Here is a 15,597-nt window from a genome sequence, read left to right on the forward strand (position 1 = left end):
AAAAAAATAAAACACGACGCTCCCTCAGCAGAGCCCCCTCCCCGCTTCACCCCTCCCCTGGGGTCCCTTTGGCGGATGAGGGGGCTCCCCGACGCCCGGGGCCGGGGAGGGGCGCCGGGGGAAGGCCACGCAGTCTCCAGCGCGCTCTCGGGGAAGAGCGAGGCGCCCCGACCCGGCCGCCTCGTTGCACGCGCGCCCGCGCACGCGCCCCGGACACGCCCCGCTCCCCGCGCGCCCCTACACGGGCGTGGTTTTCCTGTTGAGCGTGTTGGTGTTGGAGGCGGCGGCCTCCTTGGCCAGGGTCCCGGGGGCGGGGGCGGCGGGCGCGGGCGGCGCGGGCGCGGGCGCGGCGGGCGGCCCGGTGACCGTGACCGTGACGCCGCCGCCCGCCTCCTTAGGGAAGGCGTTGTGCAGCGTGAGGAAGCCGGGCGCACCCCCGCGGTCCCGCTCGGCGCCCGCCCCGCCGCCCCCGCCGCCCCCGGCCGCGCCGCCGTACGCGCCCGGGCCGCCGCCGCCGCCGGCCCCCGCCAACCCCGCGGCCACGCTGCCCTTGGACGGGTCGCGGCTGAGCGTGTACATGGAGATGTCCGTGGAGGCGAAGCCCGGGCCGCCCGCGCCGCCGGGAGACGCGTCCCGCGACGGCGACGGCTCGCTGGAGCGGGAGCTGGAGCGGGAGCGGCGGCGGTAGCGGAAGCGGTAACTGGGCAGACGGAGGATGGCCGAGGGGCCGCTCCCGCCACTGCCGCCCGCGCCCCCGCCGGCCTTGAGCAGGTCCGAGCGAGACTGGCAGTGCGCCTCGCGGCTGCGCTCGATGTAGATGTTGACGGCCAGCACGCCGATCACCTCGGCCAGGATGAAGGACAGCCCGCCGAAGTAGAAGGACCAGCCGTACGAGTAGTGGTTCTTCTTCTCCTCATCCCGCTTCGGGCCCGGCTCGCCCGCGTTGGCAGAGATGTACACGATCACTCCGATGATGTTGCTCAGGCCTGGGCGGGGACAGTTAGAGGGGAGCCTCCAGGCCACCAGGGCCCCGCCCCGCAGTCCAGGCCAGGCCCCGCGAGGGCTAAGCTCCACCCAGGGAGTTAGGCCCCGCCCCACTGGGCGAATCTCTGCTCAGGACCTAGGCCCCCAACCCCCGCCCCTCCACTTGGAATGGGACAGACAGGGCTCTGGATGGTCTAAGCTCCACTCGGTGGCCTAGACTCCGCCCCTGCTAGCCCAAGCTCCGGCTGCACTGTTCTGATGGTCCAAACACTCTTCTTGGTGAGACGGTCACAGCCTGGGTTTCCAGATCCTTTCTTGGTTGATTTAATTTATAAACTCAGTCTCCGCCGTCTGCCCTTTGAACTCAACGATGTGATCTCTCTCTGTCCTGTCTACTGCTGATCTACACTCTCCAGCCTGGGTATTTACTCCAGGCGCTCCCCTGATGTTTTAAAATTTGATAAATCAGGTCCCCTTTCAACTCTAGGTCCCGCCTCCAGTTTGTCAAACCCCGCCCACTGTGGGTCTAAGCAAAGCTCCTCCACACCCCTCTCAGGCCTAACTAGCTCCAAATTTCAGATCCTCCAGATCTTCCCTTGCAGATTTAGACCCAACCCCAGGCATACCCTGCTCTTTAAATATGCTAAATCCTCCCTCTTCTCCTTATCCTACCCCTTCAAACGACTCTGCCCCTGGAATTTCCCAGCTCTACTCTTGCAGAGTAGAAAGGGGAAAGGGGGGGGGGGTCTTACTCCTAATAACATGCCTCTCAAGGAGTTGGTCTAAGCGCCCTAAATCACCCAGGTTAATAATGCCCTTAATGACATAATCCCTCCCATTTTGAATTTCCCAGGCACCGCCCAATCTTTTTAGCCCCTCCTCCACCCTGTGTTACTGGCCTAGCCCCTTCAGCCTTCATCTCTACATGGTTTCTCAGAACCACCCCCTTCTAGGCTAATCTACTAAGCAGGCTGCTCACCATCCTCAGGCAAATCACGTTTTCCCTCTTCTGACCCCTTCCTTCGGTGGCCAGCCCCGCCCCCCTAACCCCAATATCTCAAGCCCGTCTCAAGGTCCCACCCTCTTTCCAAAGCTCCTCCCGTTCCGCCTCCAGAACCGCGGGCTTTGGAACCTAAGCTCCCAGCATCCTTGGTTACGCTCCAGACACTGGTCTGTGCCCAAGAAGAAGACACCTACCTTACCCAGCGGGAGGCGATGGAGCTTGGGAAGAGCCTAGAAAGGCTTCGGGCTCCAGGGGGCGCTCGGGGTAGGGTCGTTTTGCAGGCAGACCCGCGCACACACTCGCGCGCGCGCTCGCGGGGACCGCTCCAGCCCGCCGCCCCTTCCCTCTGCCTCTCACCTGCTGCCACGAACAGGATCCCGGCTCCCAGAATGATGTTCCTCTTGGACTTGTAGACGCGGGAGGCCGCCACGCACACGCCCCCGAGCAGCAGCAGGATGGCGCTCAGGATGGGGAAGATGCTGGAGGCCCGGACAACTCCTGCGGGGAGGAAGAAAGGAAAGGAGGGAGGAAGGGAGCGAGGGCGGTCAGACGGGCCGCCTGCGCTCCCCGGCCCGCGGCGCCTCCTGCCTGCCTTCGCCACTGTTTCTTTCTGGATCTAGTTCTCCAATTCTGCCTCTCTGCCTGTGATCCTTTCTTTTTTCTTTCTTCTATTCTCCCGCCTGTTTTTAAAAATTTCTCCATATATTTATATGTCTGATTTCCTCTCGTTTTTTTCCTCCTTTTCTTTTTTCCTTGGTCTGTGTTTTTCCTCTCCTGTCGTATTATTTTCCCCTTTCTCTAAACCACTCTCCCTCTCTATTCTTCTCTCAGCTTCTCCATTGTTCCTCTCCCATGTCTCTTTTTTCTTTCTTGGTGTTCCCTTCTGCGAATCTTCCCTTTCTCAAGATCTTTCAAATGTCTTCATACTTGTCTACACCCCTTCTCTCCCCTCCCTCCTCCTCCCTTTTCTGCCAGGCGTCTTTCAGAGTTTCTCCAGCACCCCCCCTCCCCGTGACTTCTGCCTGGCTTCATTCAGCCTTTCTGGGTCGCTCGCTCTCCCTCCCCTCTTCCTAGCTGCCCTCTCCCCTCTTCCTTCCCTGGCCTCTCCTCTTCCCCACCCCCATCTCTCTCTCTCCCTCCATCTGTCTTTCTCCCTCTCTATCTCTCTGCAGTCCTTTCCATCCACCTCTAAAACCCCAGGCAACCAGACTTTGCGATTTCAGAGCCCGGCTGAGGCTGCAGCCAATCGTAACCCAAGCTTTGCCGCGTTCTCGGGGTGACTACCAATCGCAGCCCAGACTTCCCCAGCCCGCTCCTGGAGTGGCCCGTCCCTGCCGCGGATTGGTCCACTGCCCGGGCGCGGCGGCCAATCCCAGCCCGAGAGTCGACAGCCAGTCATAGTGCACAGCTGCCGCGAGTACCAAAGAGAACCGGACGGCCAATCAGCAGCCGAGATCCCCCCTCGGCCCGCCCCGAGGTGAGAGGAGGGGGCGGGGACACATCACTAAGCCAATGGGGAGCCAGGGGATCTGAGCGTCTGGACGCGGATCAGCTGGGAAGCTAACCTACGCGTGTGATCCCAGCGCTGGCCCGGCAGCCCCCTCCCCCCGGCTGTCCCGGACCCCACGTACGGAGCAGATACTCCGCGCTGTCGTGGTCGTAGTCCGTGTCCTCCGGAAAATGGTTGATCTTCACGCAGACGCCTCTTTTCAGCCCTGGAGAAGGGACGGGGGTGGTGGGGGTGGGAACTTCAGAGTTCGGGGCGGGGCGGCCCACAGGGAGAAAGCCCCCCCCTTCCCCAGACCCCTTCTCTCTGGTCTGATGGTGAGACAGAAGTCCTGGCCCTGAGCCGGTGTCGGTATCGGGACAACTTTCAACCTCTCTGGTCTGTTTCCCCACCTGTTAAAAAGGAAACAAAAAAACACCCAAAGGCTAATATCTTTCCAAGGACGTCTGCCCTGTAACCTGGGCTAAGACACTCAACCTGTCTGGCTTTCTCTTTCCCCTCTGAGGAAAAGGGTGTTGGTCTCAACTTTGTCGAGCCGCCCTTGTAACCCTAAACTTGTTGAGAAGTCTGAAAATGCGTGGGAAAACAAGGACTGAACTTCCCCTGAGACCCTGCGAAGTCCAGTTGCAGGAGGGAGCAGCCCAGTGGGTCGTGGGAGTTTAGTTTCTTCATCCTGTAAAGAGAGGGAGGGATTCCCAGTCTAACAGAATCTGGAACCTCCAGAGATGGAGTGGCTGAGGAGGGAGTGTAGGATGGCCCTAGGGGTACTGAAGGCTCTCCTCTTCCTCCATCCCAGTGTCCTCTCCTCGGATCCTCATCCTCACACCCTCTGGAAACCTATCTGACTTCTTTGGAGACACTGTCTGTTTTACAACCTCTAGCACATAGCTGAAGAAAAAAAAAGTATAAGTAAATTTAAATTCCTCAACTCTCCAAGCTCCCTCCAACCTCCAGGCCAGGGAACATTCTGTTCACATTCTCTGCTGATGTAGTACTTACCCTGCAGCTCCTTTAAAAAGCATTCCCTACATGCACAAGCGCACGAGCGCGTGCGCACACACACACACACACAAGTTGGGCCAGTGGCCTCCTCTTGGGTACAACAGCTCCCTGGCTGCCCCTTTTAGGATGTGCTTGGGTTGATTTACAGTCATCCTACTCAAGCTGGGAGTTCCTGAAGGGGAAGGGCCTGGAGTCAGATTCCTTGTCCCTAGCATTGCCTGGTACCCAGAGACCTAGAAGAACAATAGACGGATGAATGAGTGAATGATGGACAGAATAGAAGGAGAGCAGAAGTGGAGAGTAAAGGCAGACCAATACAGGCAAAGAAGAGCCGAAGAAATGGGGGTAAAGAAAAGAATTGGTAAGAAGGAGGACACAGCAGTGAGTAATACCAATAAAAATGATCATTTGCTAAGTGCTTCCTAGGTGGATTAACTCAATAGGTACACAAGAGCCCCCTGAAGGCTGGGAGCGTACTTCAGTGCTAGAGCACTTGCCTAGCGTGGCCCAAGCCCCGGGTTCCATTCCCAGCACCTAGGAATTAAAAAGAAAGAAAGAAAGAAAAGGAAAAAAAAAGATTCCATGAAACATGCTGGTGTCACACAGTCCTACTGCTTTGGCAGGAAGCCTGACTCCATCCACTCTTGTTACACCTTCTACCTTGTTGCAATACATAGGCCAACTTTCTGTTCCCTCACCCGTAAAAAAGAAAAAAGGACCTATGTCCAGGTTGATGTGAGGATTTGGTCTAGACCAGGAGAGGTAACTGATGTTTTGCAGCCATTGTCCAGACAGAAACCTGGGCACTGCATGGCTCATTAGCCCAGGACTGATGGGTGGAGGAAGCAGAACTCACACACACACACCTCTGGGCTGTAAGCATCTGGGCTGTTCACCACTGTGTTCACAGCATCCAGGACAATACCTAGCACATAGTAAGTGCTCAATAACTGTTTTTAATGAAAAGAATGATTGAATGGGCCAAGAAGCAGAAAAAACACTCCACATCACTATACATTAGAGAAATTCAATCCAAACCACAAGGAGATACCATTTTATACCCAGTAGGAAGGCTGCTATTTTAAAAGGCAGAAAGTAAAATTACAAGTGCTGGCAAAGATGTGGAGAAATGGGGACCTTTGTGAGCTGTTGGTACAGAGGTTCCTCAAAAGTTGAAACAGAATTACCAAATGACTCAGCAGTTCCACCCTGGGTACACCCTGAAGAACTAAGCAAGAACTCAAAGGGATATTTACACTCCATTTTCATTGCAGCATTATTCAGATAGCCAAAAAGTGGAAAAGACTCAAACGTCCATTGACAGATGAATGGATAAGACAAACAAAATGTGATGTATACACGCCGTGGAATATCACTCTGCCTTTCCAAGGAAGGAGGTATGAAACACACCATAACACCGATGAATCTTGAGGACGTTGTGCTATGTGAATCAAGCCAGTTACAGAGAGACAGATTCTGCATGATTATATGAGGCATCTGGAGCATCCGGCATCCGATTCATCAAGACCGACAGTAGATGGTAGTTGGAGGGTGGGGGGAATGGATTGAGTTTCAGTTTTGCCGAAGAAAACACTTCTGGAGATTGGTTGTTCAATGTGAATGTACTTAACATTACTGAAAATTATTAAGATGGTAAATTTAGGTCATGCATATTGTACCCCAACTTTAAAAAGAGAAGGTGAATGGATGTACACTCCCCGGTGTAAACTCTGACCCATCCTTGGGGTCACAGGTAAGATTGTGAGCTCAAGTTCTCCTTTTCTTGGGTGGAATCACAGTCCTTCTCTCAAAGCACCAATACTTACATGAGATGGGCCTGAAACCATGCACAGGACGGACAGTACTGCCTAGCACCTAGCCCCAGTGGCTACCAGGCAGCTTGGGGCAGGAGCCACATGCAACTCGTTACTTAGGACAAGCCCCAGGAGGAAGACAGTGGTGGGATCCTTGCTTCACAATTGGGGAAACTGAGGCAAAACAGCTCTAGAAGTCAGCCTATCTCCAGCGGACACTCCTGGAGGAAGTCGAGCAGCCCTGGTTTCCGAGCTGGGCCTGTGTGGACCATAGACCATGGTGGCTGCCCGGGCTCCGGAGGCAACCCTCCACACTCAGCCTCAGAGTTGTGGCTTCCCAGCTGTGTTGCTTTAGGAACCCAAATGTCCCTGAGATGGCGTGGTGGTTACAGCACAGGCCTCTGTCTGCTGGCTGGCCCACACGGAGGTGGAGCTGGGAAGCATGGGTTAAGGGTCCCGCGGCTTCCTGCTCTGACCAACCAGAGGACCCTCTTGGTGAGATAGTGCGTAGCCATGCTCAGCACGCGCGGGGGAGGGAGGTTGGATTGGGTGGGTCCGGCCTCCTGGGTCCTGAGCAGAGCCGAGGGGGGAGACTAGACTCTGGAGGACCCACTGACAGAGCCGCTGGTATGACCACCAGCCCTACAGGTGACAGCCACCACCCGCGTGCGGGGAACACACGGGCTCCAGGCTGCACGTGGAGAGAGCATTGATTACATGTTCAAATGACATTCAGGCCATGCTGGGTTAAACTATCCAGTTCACCTATTTAGTTTCATTTGTTTTAATGTCACTACTAGATATTTGAAAATATGTGGCCGTTGTTGTATTTCTATCTGGCCTGGGTGACTAGGAGGAAGGACCCAGGGCTCAGTTGCCTGATTGCCTAGTAATACTAAGAAGAAAACAGCAGAGACAACAAAATGCCAACCCCATAATCCAGCCCTCCCAGCACCTACCAGCCTGTAAAGTGGCACTCACAGGATCTCTTCCACTGCCTCTCTGACCTGGGGCAGCAGGGGCTCCTGCCATCCTACCTCCCCAGTGACAAATGAAGCACAGAAAGGCTAAATACAGCCAAGTGGGTGGTACACACCTGTCATCCCAGGCTGAGGCAAGAGGCCAAGTTTGAGGCCAGTCTCAAGAACTTAGTGAGGCCCTATGCAACTTAGCGAGACCCTGATTTGAAATAAAAAATTAAAAAAGGGCTGGGGATGTGGCTCAGTGATAAAGTGCCTCTGGGTTTCATCCCCAGTGAGAGAAAGAGAGAGGAAAAAAGGAAGGAAAGAAAAGAAGTAGTTAAATACATGGCCCAAGGTCAGAAAGGTTAAATACATGGCCCAAGGTCACACAGCTGCCTATAGCTGACAAAGGTAGATCCATTCGTCTTGTCCCAGAGCTTGTGTCTCATACTACTTTCCACTGGGGAGGTGAGGACTGAGCCCCAAATCCCCATGGGAAGTGTGTTCAGAGGTCTAGTTTCTCCTCTCCTGGCTTCCTGCTGGGCTGGGTTCCTGCTGGGGGATTTGTTGCTTTTCTGGGAAACAGAATAGACCTGGATTCCAATCCAGACCCCAAGGGGCATGACCTGTGTGACCTTGGGCAAAGCACTGCCCTTCTCTGAGCCCTTGCTCTCTCTTCCAGTTAACAGTAGCTACTTGGCAGGGTTATTATAGCATTCCATGATGAATGATTGACAGTTACAGTGACAACAAAGTCAGCCTTCACCTACCCGTCCTCGACACGCTAGCCTGGCTGGTGGGCGGGATACCCACTTACCTGGTTTTGCTCACATCTCCTCGGCTTGCTTCCCCCCTCCCTTGTGTTTTGACCCTTCCATCTCTGAGCCGGCTCCTTCTCCAGGTGACCTCTCCTGCAGCTACAGTGATGACCCTCCCATTCCCACCTCCAGCCTGATCTCTTCCCTGACTCCAGCCTCAGGCACCCACTGGCCAACAACCCCGAGGAGGGGCAGCAGACTGAAGCCCTATGACAAAGGCGGCTGAGAAGGGGTTTGACAATCTGTACGTGATGTGCGGCCCGTGACAGACGAAGATCCCATGACATGGGGAAGTGACATGAAGTGCACATTGCAGTGTCCATAAAGGGACTTTGATTGGGGCGGACACACTCACCTAGTCTCCAGTTATCTTCGGGCACAGTTGTGACAGAGACCGCAGAGCCTAAAATAACTCCCCTGTGGTCTCGATGCGCGGCCCTCTGTCCTAGGTGCTGTCTCTTAGTGGGTATCTTAAATTTAACATGACAAAACCTGAGCCTCGAGGTCCCTCCCTAATAAGGAAATGAGACAAGACACCTGCTGTCCATGTCCTTAGGTGCTCAGGCCAGAGCCTGGGCTTGGCGAGGGGCCGATTTTAACCCAACACCTAGGGACGATTTACAGTTTTGATCAGCACACTGGGGAGGGGGCTTTGGACACGCAGTGGGGGAGACCAGGGAGGCTGCTCAGTGTCCTGCGGTGCCCAGCCTGCTCCAGCCCACAATGGGGAATGGGCCTGAGACGCCGCCGGCCCTCCTTCCCTCACGCCCCACAGCAGTGACCGTGGCAACCCCTGCCCACGGAAGCCCTGGAATGTACTAGGAATTCAAGCCACTCCCCAGCCACAGTTCCCACTGGGGATGAGCCACCTCCTGTTTCCCCTTTTGCCTTCCCCTTAGTCATTTCTCCACCCTGCAGCAAGAGCCCTCCTGGTAAAATCCAAGTAGGTAGGCTCCTGTGCCTTCTCTGCTCAAGAATCTTCGATGGCTCCCAACTCGAGAGTTAAAGCAAGGTCCTCTGAGGGATGCACAGGAACCTGAGATCAGGACACTGTTACCTCTTTGCCTGCGATTCCTCCTGCTTTCCCCCTTCCCTCACTCTGCCCCAACCATGCTGAACCCTCGCTGGCAGCCAGGCGCACAGGCTCACTCCCACCCAGGGGCTCTGCAACTCCTGCAGGCTGCCACGCACAGGGCACCAGCTCCCTGGGCACACCCATGTCCCTGGTGCTAGGCTTCCTCCCCACACACACCTGCCCCCGGCTCCTGCTCCTCCTTAGCACTCGGTTCTCTATGGCACTCTAAATGCTTTATTTATTTACCTCCATATTATCTGTCACTCTCTAGAACACAAGGTAATTCAGGACAGGAATTTTTGTCTTTTCCCCTCTGCTGCCCCAGAATCAAGAACAGAACCTGACACAGTATAAAGCCAATGAAAATTGGTTGTTGGGTGAGTGGACGGTGCTCTTGATCTTTGCACACATTGTCCCGGGCTCCGCTGTGCGAGCCCCACACCTGGCTCTGTGCCTGGTGCCTGACCTGGGAGTGGACATGAACTCAGACATCCTGACCACAGTGACAAGCAGAGACTGGGTCCCCATGAGGCCAGAGGGAGTGGAGGCCACTGAGGAGAGGTGGAGAGGCCATGCCTGATCTGCAAAGGCACCTGCTGCGCCGTCACAGTCAGTGCCACAGAGCCCACCCTGCCAGGTCTTGCGAGGCCTCTCGAGTAATGGGTCTTCGATGTGTGGTCTCCCTGACTTTAATTGTTGGCAATTGATTCAAATTTCAGATCTTGTTTCAGACACTCCAGATGCCAGTGAGCACAGCTGCAAAGCCCACTTGTTTCATAGCTGGGTAATGTTTCACAAGTGGCTTAATCTCTCTGAGCCTCAGTTTCCTGATCCCTGACAGGAAGATGGCATCTACCTCATAGGGATAAGGGAGAACAGAATTTCTGGCTTGTGCACGTGCTTAGCAGAACAGGAGAAAGGGACAGAAGAAAAGAGAGTGGCAAATAAGAAAATTGGAGGGATTTCAACCTTGTGGTGGCAGAAGGGCACTGTGGGGCTGCTGGTCCTATCCCTTCATTCGCAGACCTGGACTCTGAGGCTCAGAGAGGTAGAGAAAGAGGCCACACAGGGGACAGGTGCACAGGGAGGATGCGTGCTTCCCAGCCCAGCACTCCCATGATACGTACAAGGGAAATACAGATGCTGAGAGCAGGAGAGAGAAGAAAGACTACAGAAGCCTCAGAGAAGCACAGGGACCTAGCAAGGGAAAGAGAGGAGCCCAGAGGAGCACGGAGAGCTAGCAAGGGAAAGAGAGGAGCCCAGAGGAGCACGGAGAGCTAGCAAGGGAAAGAGAGGAGCACGGGGACCTAGCAAGGGAAAGAGAGGAGCCCAGAGGAGCACGGGGACCTAGCAAGGGAAAGAGAGGAGCCCAGAGGAGCACGGGGACCTAGCAAGGGGAAAGAGAGGAGCCCAGAGGAGCACAGGGTCCTAGCAAGGGAAAGAGAGGAGCACGGGGACCTAGCAAGGGGAAAGAGAGGAGCCCAGAGGAGCAAGGAGAGCTAGCAAGGAGAAAGAGAGGAGCCAGAGGAGCACGGGGACCTAGCAAGGGGAAAGAGAGGAGCCCAGAGGAGCACGGGGACCTAGCAAGGGGAAAGAGAGGAGCCCAGAGGAGCACGGGGACCTAGCAAGGGGAAAGAGAGGAGCCCAGAGGAGCACAGAGAGCTAGCAAGGAGAAAGAGAGGAGCCCAGAGGACCACGGGGACCTGGCAAGGGGAAATAAAGGAGCACAGAGGAGCACGGAGACCTAGCAAGGAGAAAGAGAGGAGTCCAGAGGAGCACGGAGACCTAGCAAGGGGAAAGAGAGGAGCCCAGAGGAGCACGGGGACCTAGCAAGGGAAAGAGAGGAGCCCAGAGGAGCACGGGGACCTAGCAAGGGGAAAGAGAGGAGCCCAGAGGAGCACAGGGTCCTAGCAAGGGAAAGAGAGGAGCACGGGGACCTAGCAAGGGGAAAGAGAGGAGCCCAGAGGAGCAAGGAGAGCTAGCAAGGAGAAAGAGAGGAGCCAGAGGAGCACGGGGACCTAGCAAGGGGAAAGAGAGGAGCCCAGAGGAGCACGGGGACCTAGCAAGGGGAAAGAGAGGAGCCCAGAGGAGCACGGGGACCTAGCAAGGGAAAGAGAGGAGCCCAGAGGAGCACGGGGACCTGGCAAGGGGAAATAAAGGAGCACAGAGGAGCACGGAGACCTAGCAAGGAGAAAGAGAGGAGTCCAGAGGAGCACGGAGACCTAGCAAGGAGAAAGAGAGGAGCATAGGGGAACACAGGGACCTAGCAAGGGGAAAGAGAGGATCACAGAGGAGCATGGAGACCTAGCAAGGGGAAAGAGAGGAGCCCAGGGGAGCACCGGGACCTAGCAAGGAGAAAGAGAGGAGCCCAGAGGAAAAGAATCAAGATGGCGATCTGAGGAGGAGGCAAGGTCAGGAGAGAGAAACTGTACGGTCTAGAAATGAGGAATCCAGCTATGCATGCCTGCAATCCTAGTGACTCAGGAGACTGAGGCAGGATCACAAGTTCAAGGCCAGCCTGGGCAACTTAGTGAGACCGTCTCAAAATAAAATGAAGAGTGTCAGGGATGCAGCTCACGGGTGGAGTGATTGCCTGGCATAGTGAGGCTCCGGGTTCCATCCTCAGTGCCACAAAGAGAAGGAGAGAGAGTGGTGGTGGTAGTAGTAGCAGTTGGAAGACGGAGCAGGAAGGAGAGGAGGAGGAGGAGTGGAGGAACGTGCAGAGGAAGAAGTAGAAGGCCCAGGGGAGGGAAGATGAAGGGAGAGGAGGAAAGGACACCCAGGGAGTCTGGAGAAGTCGCTGGGGCTGCAGATGGAAGACAGACCTGCAGGAGGAAGGTGGCAGGGGGAGAAGAGGAGGGGCCAAGTCACACCTCCATTCCAGGTAAAGCAGAAGTGACAAGGGAGCCACGGAACCCAAGAGGAGGCCAAGCCGGGGTGGAGGAAGGGGCGTGGATGGGGCCCGAGAGAGGGGTAGGAGCGTCGAAAGGGGAGGATGCAGGAGGCCAGGGGCAGATGGGATGGGGCGGGTTAGAGGAGAAGAAGGGTCAAACTAAGGGCGGGAGGAAAGAGAGGAGGGTTGAGGCCCCAGCGAGCGCGGGAGAAGGAGGGCGGAGGGAGGGGTGCTGGGAGCAGGGAAGGGGGGGACAGAATGAATGAAAGATGAGCTAAGGGGCTCCCCGGGGAAGGGGGCACCAACGTGCAGAGAGGCGAGGGCAGGCGGGCCGAGGCCGAGGAGCTCAGCTGGGCCGGGTGCGGCAGCAGAGTGGGTGGAGCGGGGCGGAGCAGGGACCGAGAGGGACGCTCTGGAGGCCCGACGGGGCGCCAGCGCAGGGCTGGCGCGGTGGCGGCCGGCAGGCCCTCCCGCACCCTACCTTCCAGGCAGCAGATCCTCCAGAGGCCCGAGTGCGTGAGGCCCCCGGGGTCCTTCTTCTCGGAGGCGCCGCCGCCCCCGCGGTGCTGGGGGCCGTCGTCGCCGGCCGTGAGGTTGGTGGTGTTGCAGATGAGCGCGCGCGTGTACAGCCAGTAGTCGGTGCTGATGGCGATGGTCATGAGCCCGAAGGCCGCGAAGGCCCCCACCGTGGTCAGCAGCACCTGCACGCCCTTCTCGCACCAGAGGCCCCTCTCTTCGTTCCAGCGCTTCAGCGACTCCAGTTTGACCACGGGCAGCCGGGGGGCCGTGGGCCACCACCGGGGCAGCGGGGGCGGGGCCGTGCCGGCGGCTGGGGGGGGTCACAGCGCAGGCAGAAGCTGGGGGCCGGGAACCGGCGGGGCGGGGCGGGGGTGGCGAGCAGGAGGCTGCGGCGGGGCGGGGGTCAGGGCAGGGCCATGGTCTCTGGCTGGGGAGGGCAGGGTGAGAGAAGGGATTAGATGGCACCGAGGCTCTCCCAGCCCTCCCCCGTGCCCGCCCGGGAAAGACTGTCCCCCCTTGAAGAAACTCCTTCCACCCTGGTCCCCATCCCTGGAAAGGAAACCCTCCTCAAGTATTGTCCCCTGCCCCCAAAAGTCCACGAGTCACTGGGAGAGATCCCCCAGCCTGGTTTTATACTCCGAGAGCTGCTCTCTGCGGGGCCACTGTCCTCCCGCTTGGAAGCCACCCAACCCGGGCCCCACTGCCTCCTCCTCCCAAGGAAGGCCTGACCCTCCTCCTTTCTGTCAAGACCCCCCACCTTCCCCGTGGCCTTCTCTGTACAGATCTTCCCCTCTTCCCTGAGGGTCCCACCTCTGCAATGGCTGGGAGGCCTCGGAAAATGCCCTCCTGACCCTGGCTTTGCCTAAAGTATCTCCACAATTTGGGAATCCCCAGTCCCTCCACTTCCACCTCTTCTTTGGAGAAATACCCTCCATAAGCCTGACATTACTGCTACAATTTCCTCTACTTAGGAAAAATAGATTGTTCAATCCCACCTCAGCTTAAAAAAAAAAACAACTTTCCCAAGTGACCCTCATTATTTGCACAAGCCAGGATAACCGGACCACTACCACTCACTCACTCCCCTTCCCTTCCCAGCCCCTGTGCCTGAGGACACAGGTTTGCAGCCTCCAACACACCTTTCCAGAGGACTTTTAAAAATTCTAATATCTGGGTCCCACCTGGGAAATTCCTCTTAATTGGCCTGGAGCGGCCAAACATCTAGATTTTTTAGAACTCCCTGGGGAAGTGGAACCTGCAGGCGAGGTTAGACCCCCCGGTTTAGGAGAATCCCTCCCTTGCAGTCACATCCCCTCTGACAACCCCATGTCTCCCCAGTCCTGTCTTTGACTCCAAGAGAGCTCCCACTCTCTCTCCTTTGCTTAACAAAGTCTTCCAAATCTGGCCCTGCTACCTCTACAACTTAGATTAACTCATAACCATCACATTCTCCTCCATTATGACCACCCCCCACCCTGAGCTCCAGAGCGTCTCTGCCCACAGCACCTGCTTCCTCCAAACCCCAGTTTCTCTCCATTCAGGAAAGTCCCAATACCTGACCTGTGCACCACCGCTATCCAAAATTAACCCCTGCATGCACTAGCCCTGGTCCTCTGTCCCTGCACCATGGCCCATGCCCTGAGCCCCCATCAGAAGCTCACCATCTGCATCACAGAGGATCCCTCGCTCGCTCTGGGTCTCCCAACTCACTTGGAACCCTGCTCTCTTTCAGGTTCAAGGAAGTGCCCTCCCAACTTCTCTTACACCACGAACAGTCCCCTCACTCTTGTCTGCTAGCTTCACCCTCTTTAGCTCCTAGCATCTCCACCAAAAGGGAGACCCTCTCCTCTGCCCCCATGGACTGCCTTTCTTGGGAACACCCCCACATCATCCCCCACAGCCATTTCACATGTGCAGGAACTTACAGAGAAGCCCCCAACTTCTTCCAGACTTAAAAAGATCCTCTAATCCACTGCACCCTCAGAAAAATGTGATCCGCAAGACTACAACTCTCTTTTCAACTGGGAACAATTGCCCACTCTGCCCCCCCACTGTCCATTCACTTCTCTCTCTCACAGCTCCCCACCACCATGCCACCATACCCCAGCTTCCTGCCGCCACCATACCCACTCCCCCTGGCCATGTGTCCTTGAGCTGTTTCCACCACTTTCCTAGACTTCTTCCTCAAGTCCCCCTAGAGTAAGGAGCCTGGCAGCCTTACAGGAGGGGAAATCAACCCCCAAACCTAGGTGCCCCTGCAGGGTGACCTTGGCCTCCCAGTTTCCTCTGGCTCTCTGCCCCCCATCAGCTGGCCCCAGACCGGGTCCTCCCAGGAGGGGCTGCTGAGAAAGGTTGTCTAGGGGGGGCGTCTCCATGGCAACGGGGCCTAGTGCCCCACACATGTGTTCCCTCCCCCACTGCAACTCCTGCCTGCCCACACAGCCCCCTCCTGGGCCCTGGGCACGCTGGACCTGGTGTCCCTAGCCTCTGTCCTGGTGCTCGGTCTTGGCCCCTTCCTCTCTTTTCTCCCAGAGCCAGCCCCTCTCCTGTCTCTCGGCCTCTTCTCCCTGGCCCCTGGCCCCCAGCACAGCCACCTCTGCCGTCCTGACTAATCTCTGGTTCCACAGGGTGAGCCTGTGACCCCGGGATGTACCTCCCCACTGCTGGGCCCCTACCACCTGGGACAGAGAGGAAGGGATGAGGAGGGAAAGGAGGGAATTTCTCCATCAATAAAGATTTGAGGATCTTTTCATTTTGCCAATTTGGGGGACAATCTGTTTGGCTTTAGGGACTCTTCATTGACTCCATCTGCCCGCGGCTGCAAATGAGGAAGGAACAGGGGACCCTCCAATTCTAAAGCTTCCGGATAGGAGGGGGTCACTGTCCTCTCTTCTGCGGGCCGGCTCCTTTCTCCAGAATTAGGGGAGTCAGAGAGCCTGAATTCTACATCCACCCACCTCCGATTAATAAGAAGATGGTCTCACCTCTGTGATCGATAGGTCAACTCTCCGATGCACTGG

At 56.7% G+C, this 15,597-nt stretch overlaps 1 protein-coding gene across 1 annotated transcript; it reads right to left on the bottom strand.

The window, feature by feature from the left end:
- On the bottom strand, positions 1 to 14,952 carry Cacng8 (calcium voltage-gated channel auxiliary subunit gamma 8). The gene is made up of 5 exons (XM_071604916.1): positions 14,898 to 14,952; positions 12,540 to 12,887; positions 3,619 to 3,702; positions 2,345 to 2,485; positions 1 to 986 (listed from the first exon to the last, which is right to left on the bottom strand). Exons 1-5 carry the CDS (start codon positions 14,950 to 14,952, stop codon positions 238 to 240), a joined length of 1,377 nt encoding a protein of 458 aa, XP_071461017.1. The 3' UTR covers positions 1 to 237.
- Positions 14,953 to 15,597: the final 645 nt, after the last annotated feature.

Source organism: Marmota flaviventris, chromosome 18, assembly GCF_047511675.1.
Source record: "Marmota flaviventris isolate mMarFla1 chromosome 18, mMarFla1.hap1, whole genome shotgun sequence".
NCBI classification, from domain to species: domain Eukaryota; kingdom Metazoa; phylum Chordata; class Mammalia; order Rodentia; family Sciuridae; genus Marmota; species Marmota flaviventris.

Coding starts and splice junctions, on each gene's coding strand:
- Cacng8 (XM_071604916.1), bottom strand. CDS start 14,952: ATGGAGACGCCCCCCCTAGACAACCTTTCTCAGCAGCCCCTCCTGGGA. Junction 12,888..14,897: donor GCCCCTCCTGGGAGGACCCG/GTCTGGGGCCAG, acceptor GACCCCCCCCAG/CCGCCGGCACGGCCCCGCCC. Junction 987..2,344: donor GATCCTGTTCGTGGCAGCAG/GTGAGAGGCAGA, acceptor GTCCCCGCCCAG/GCCTGAGCAACATCATCGGA.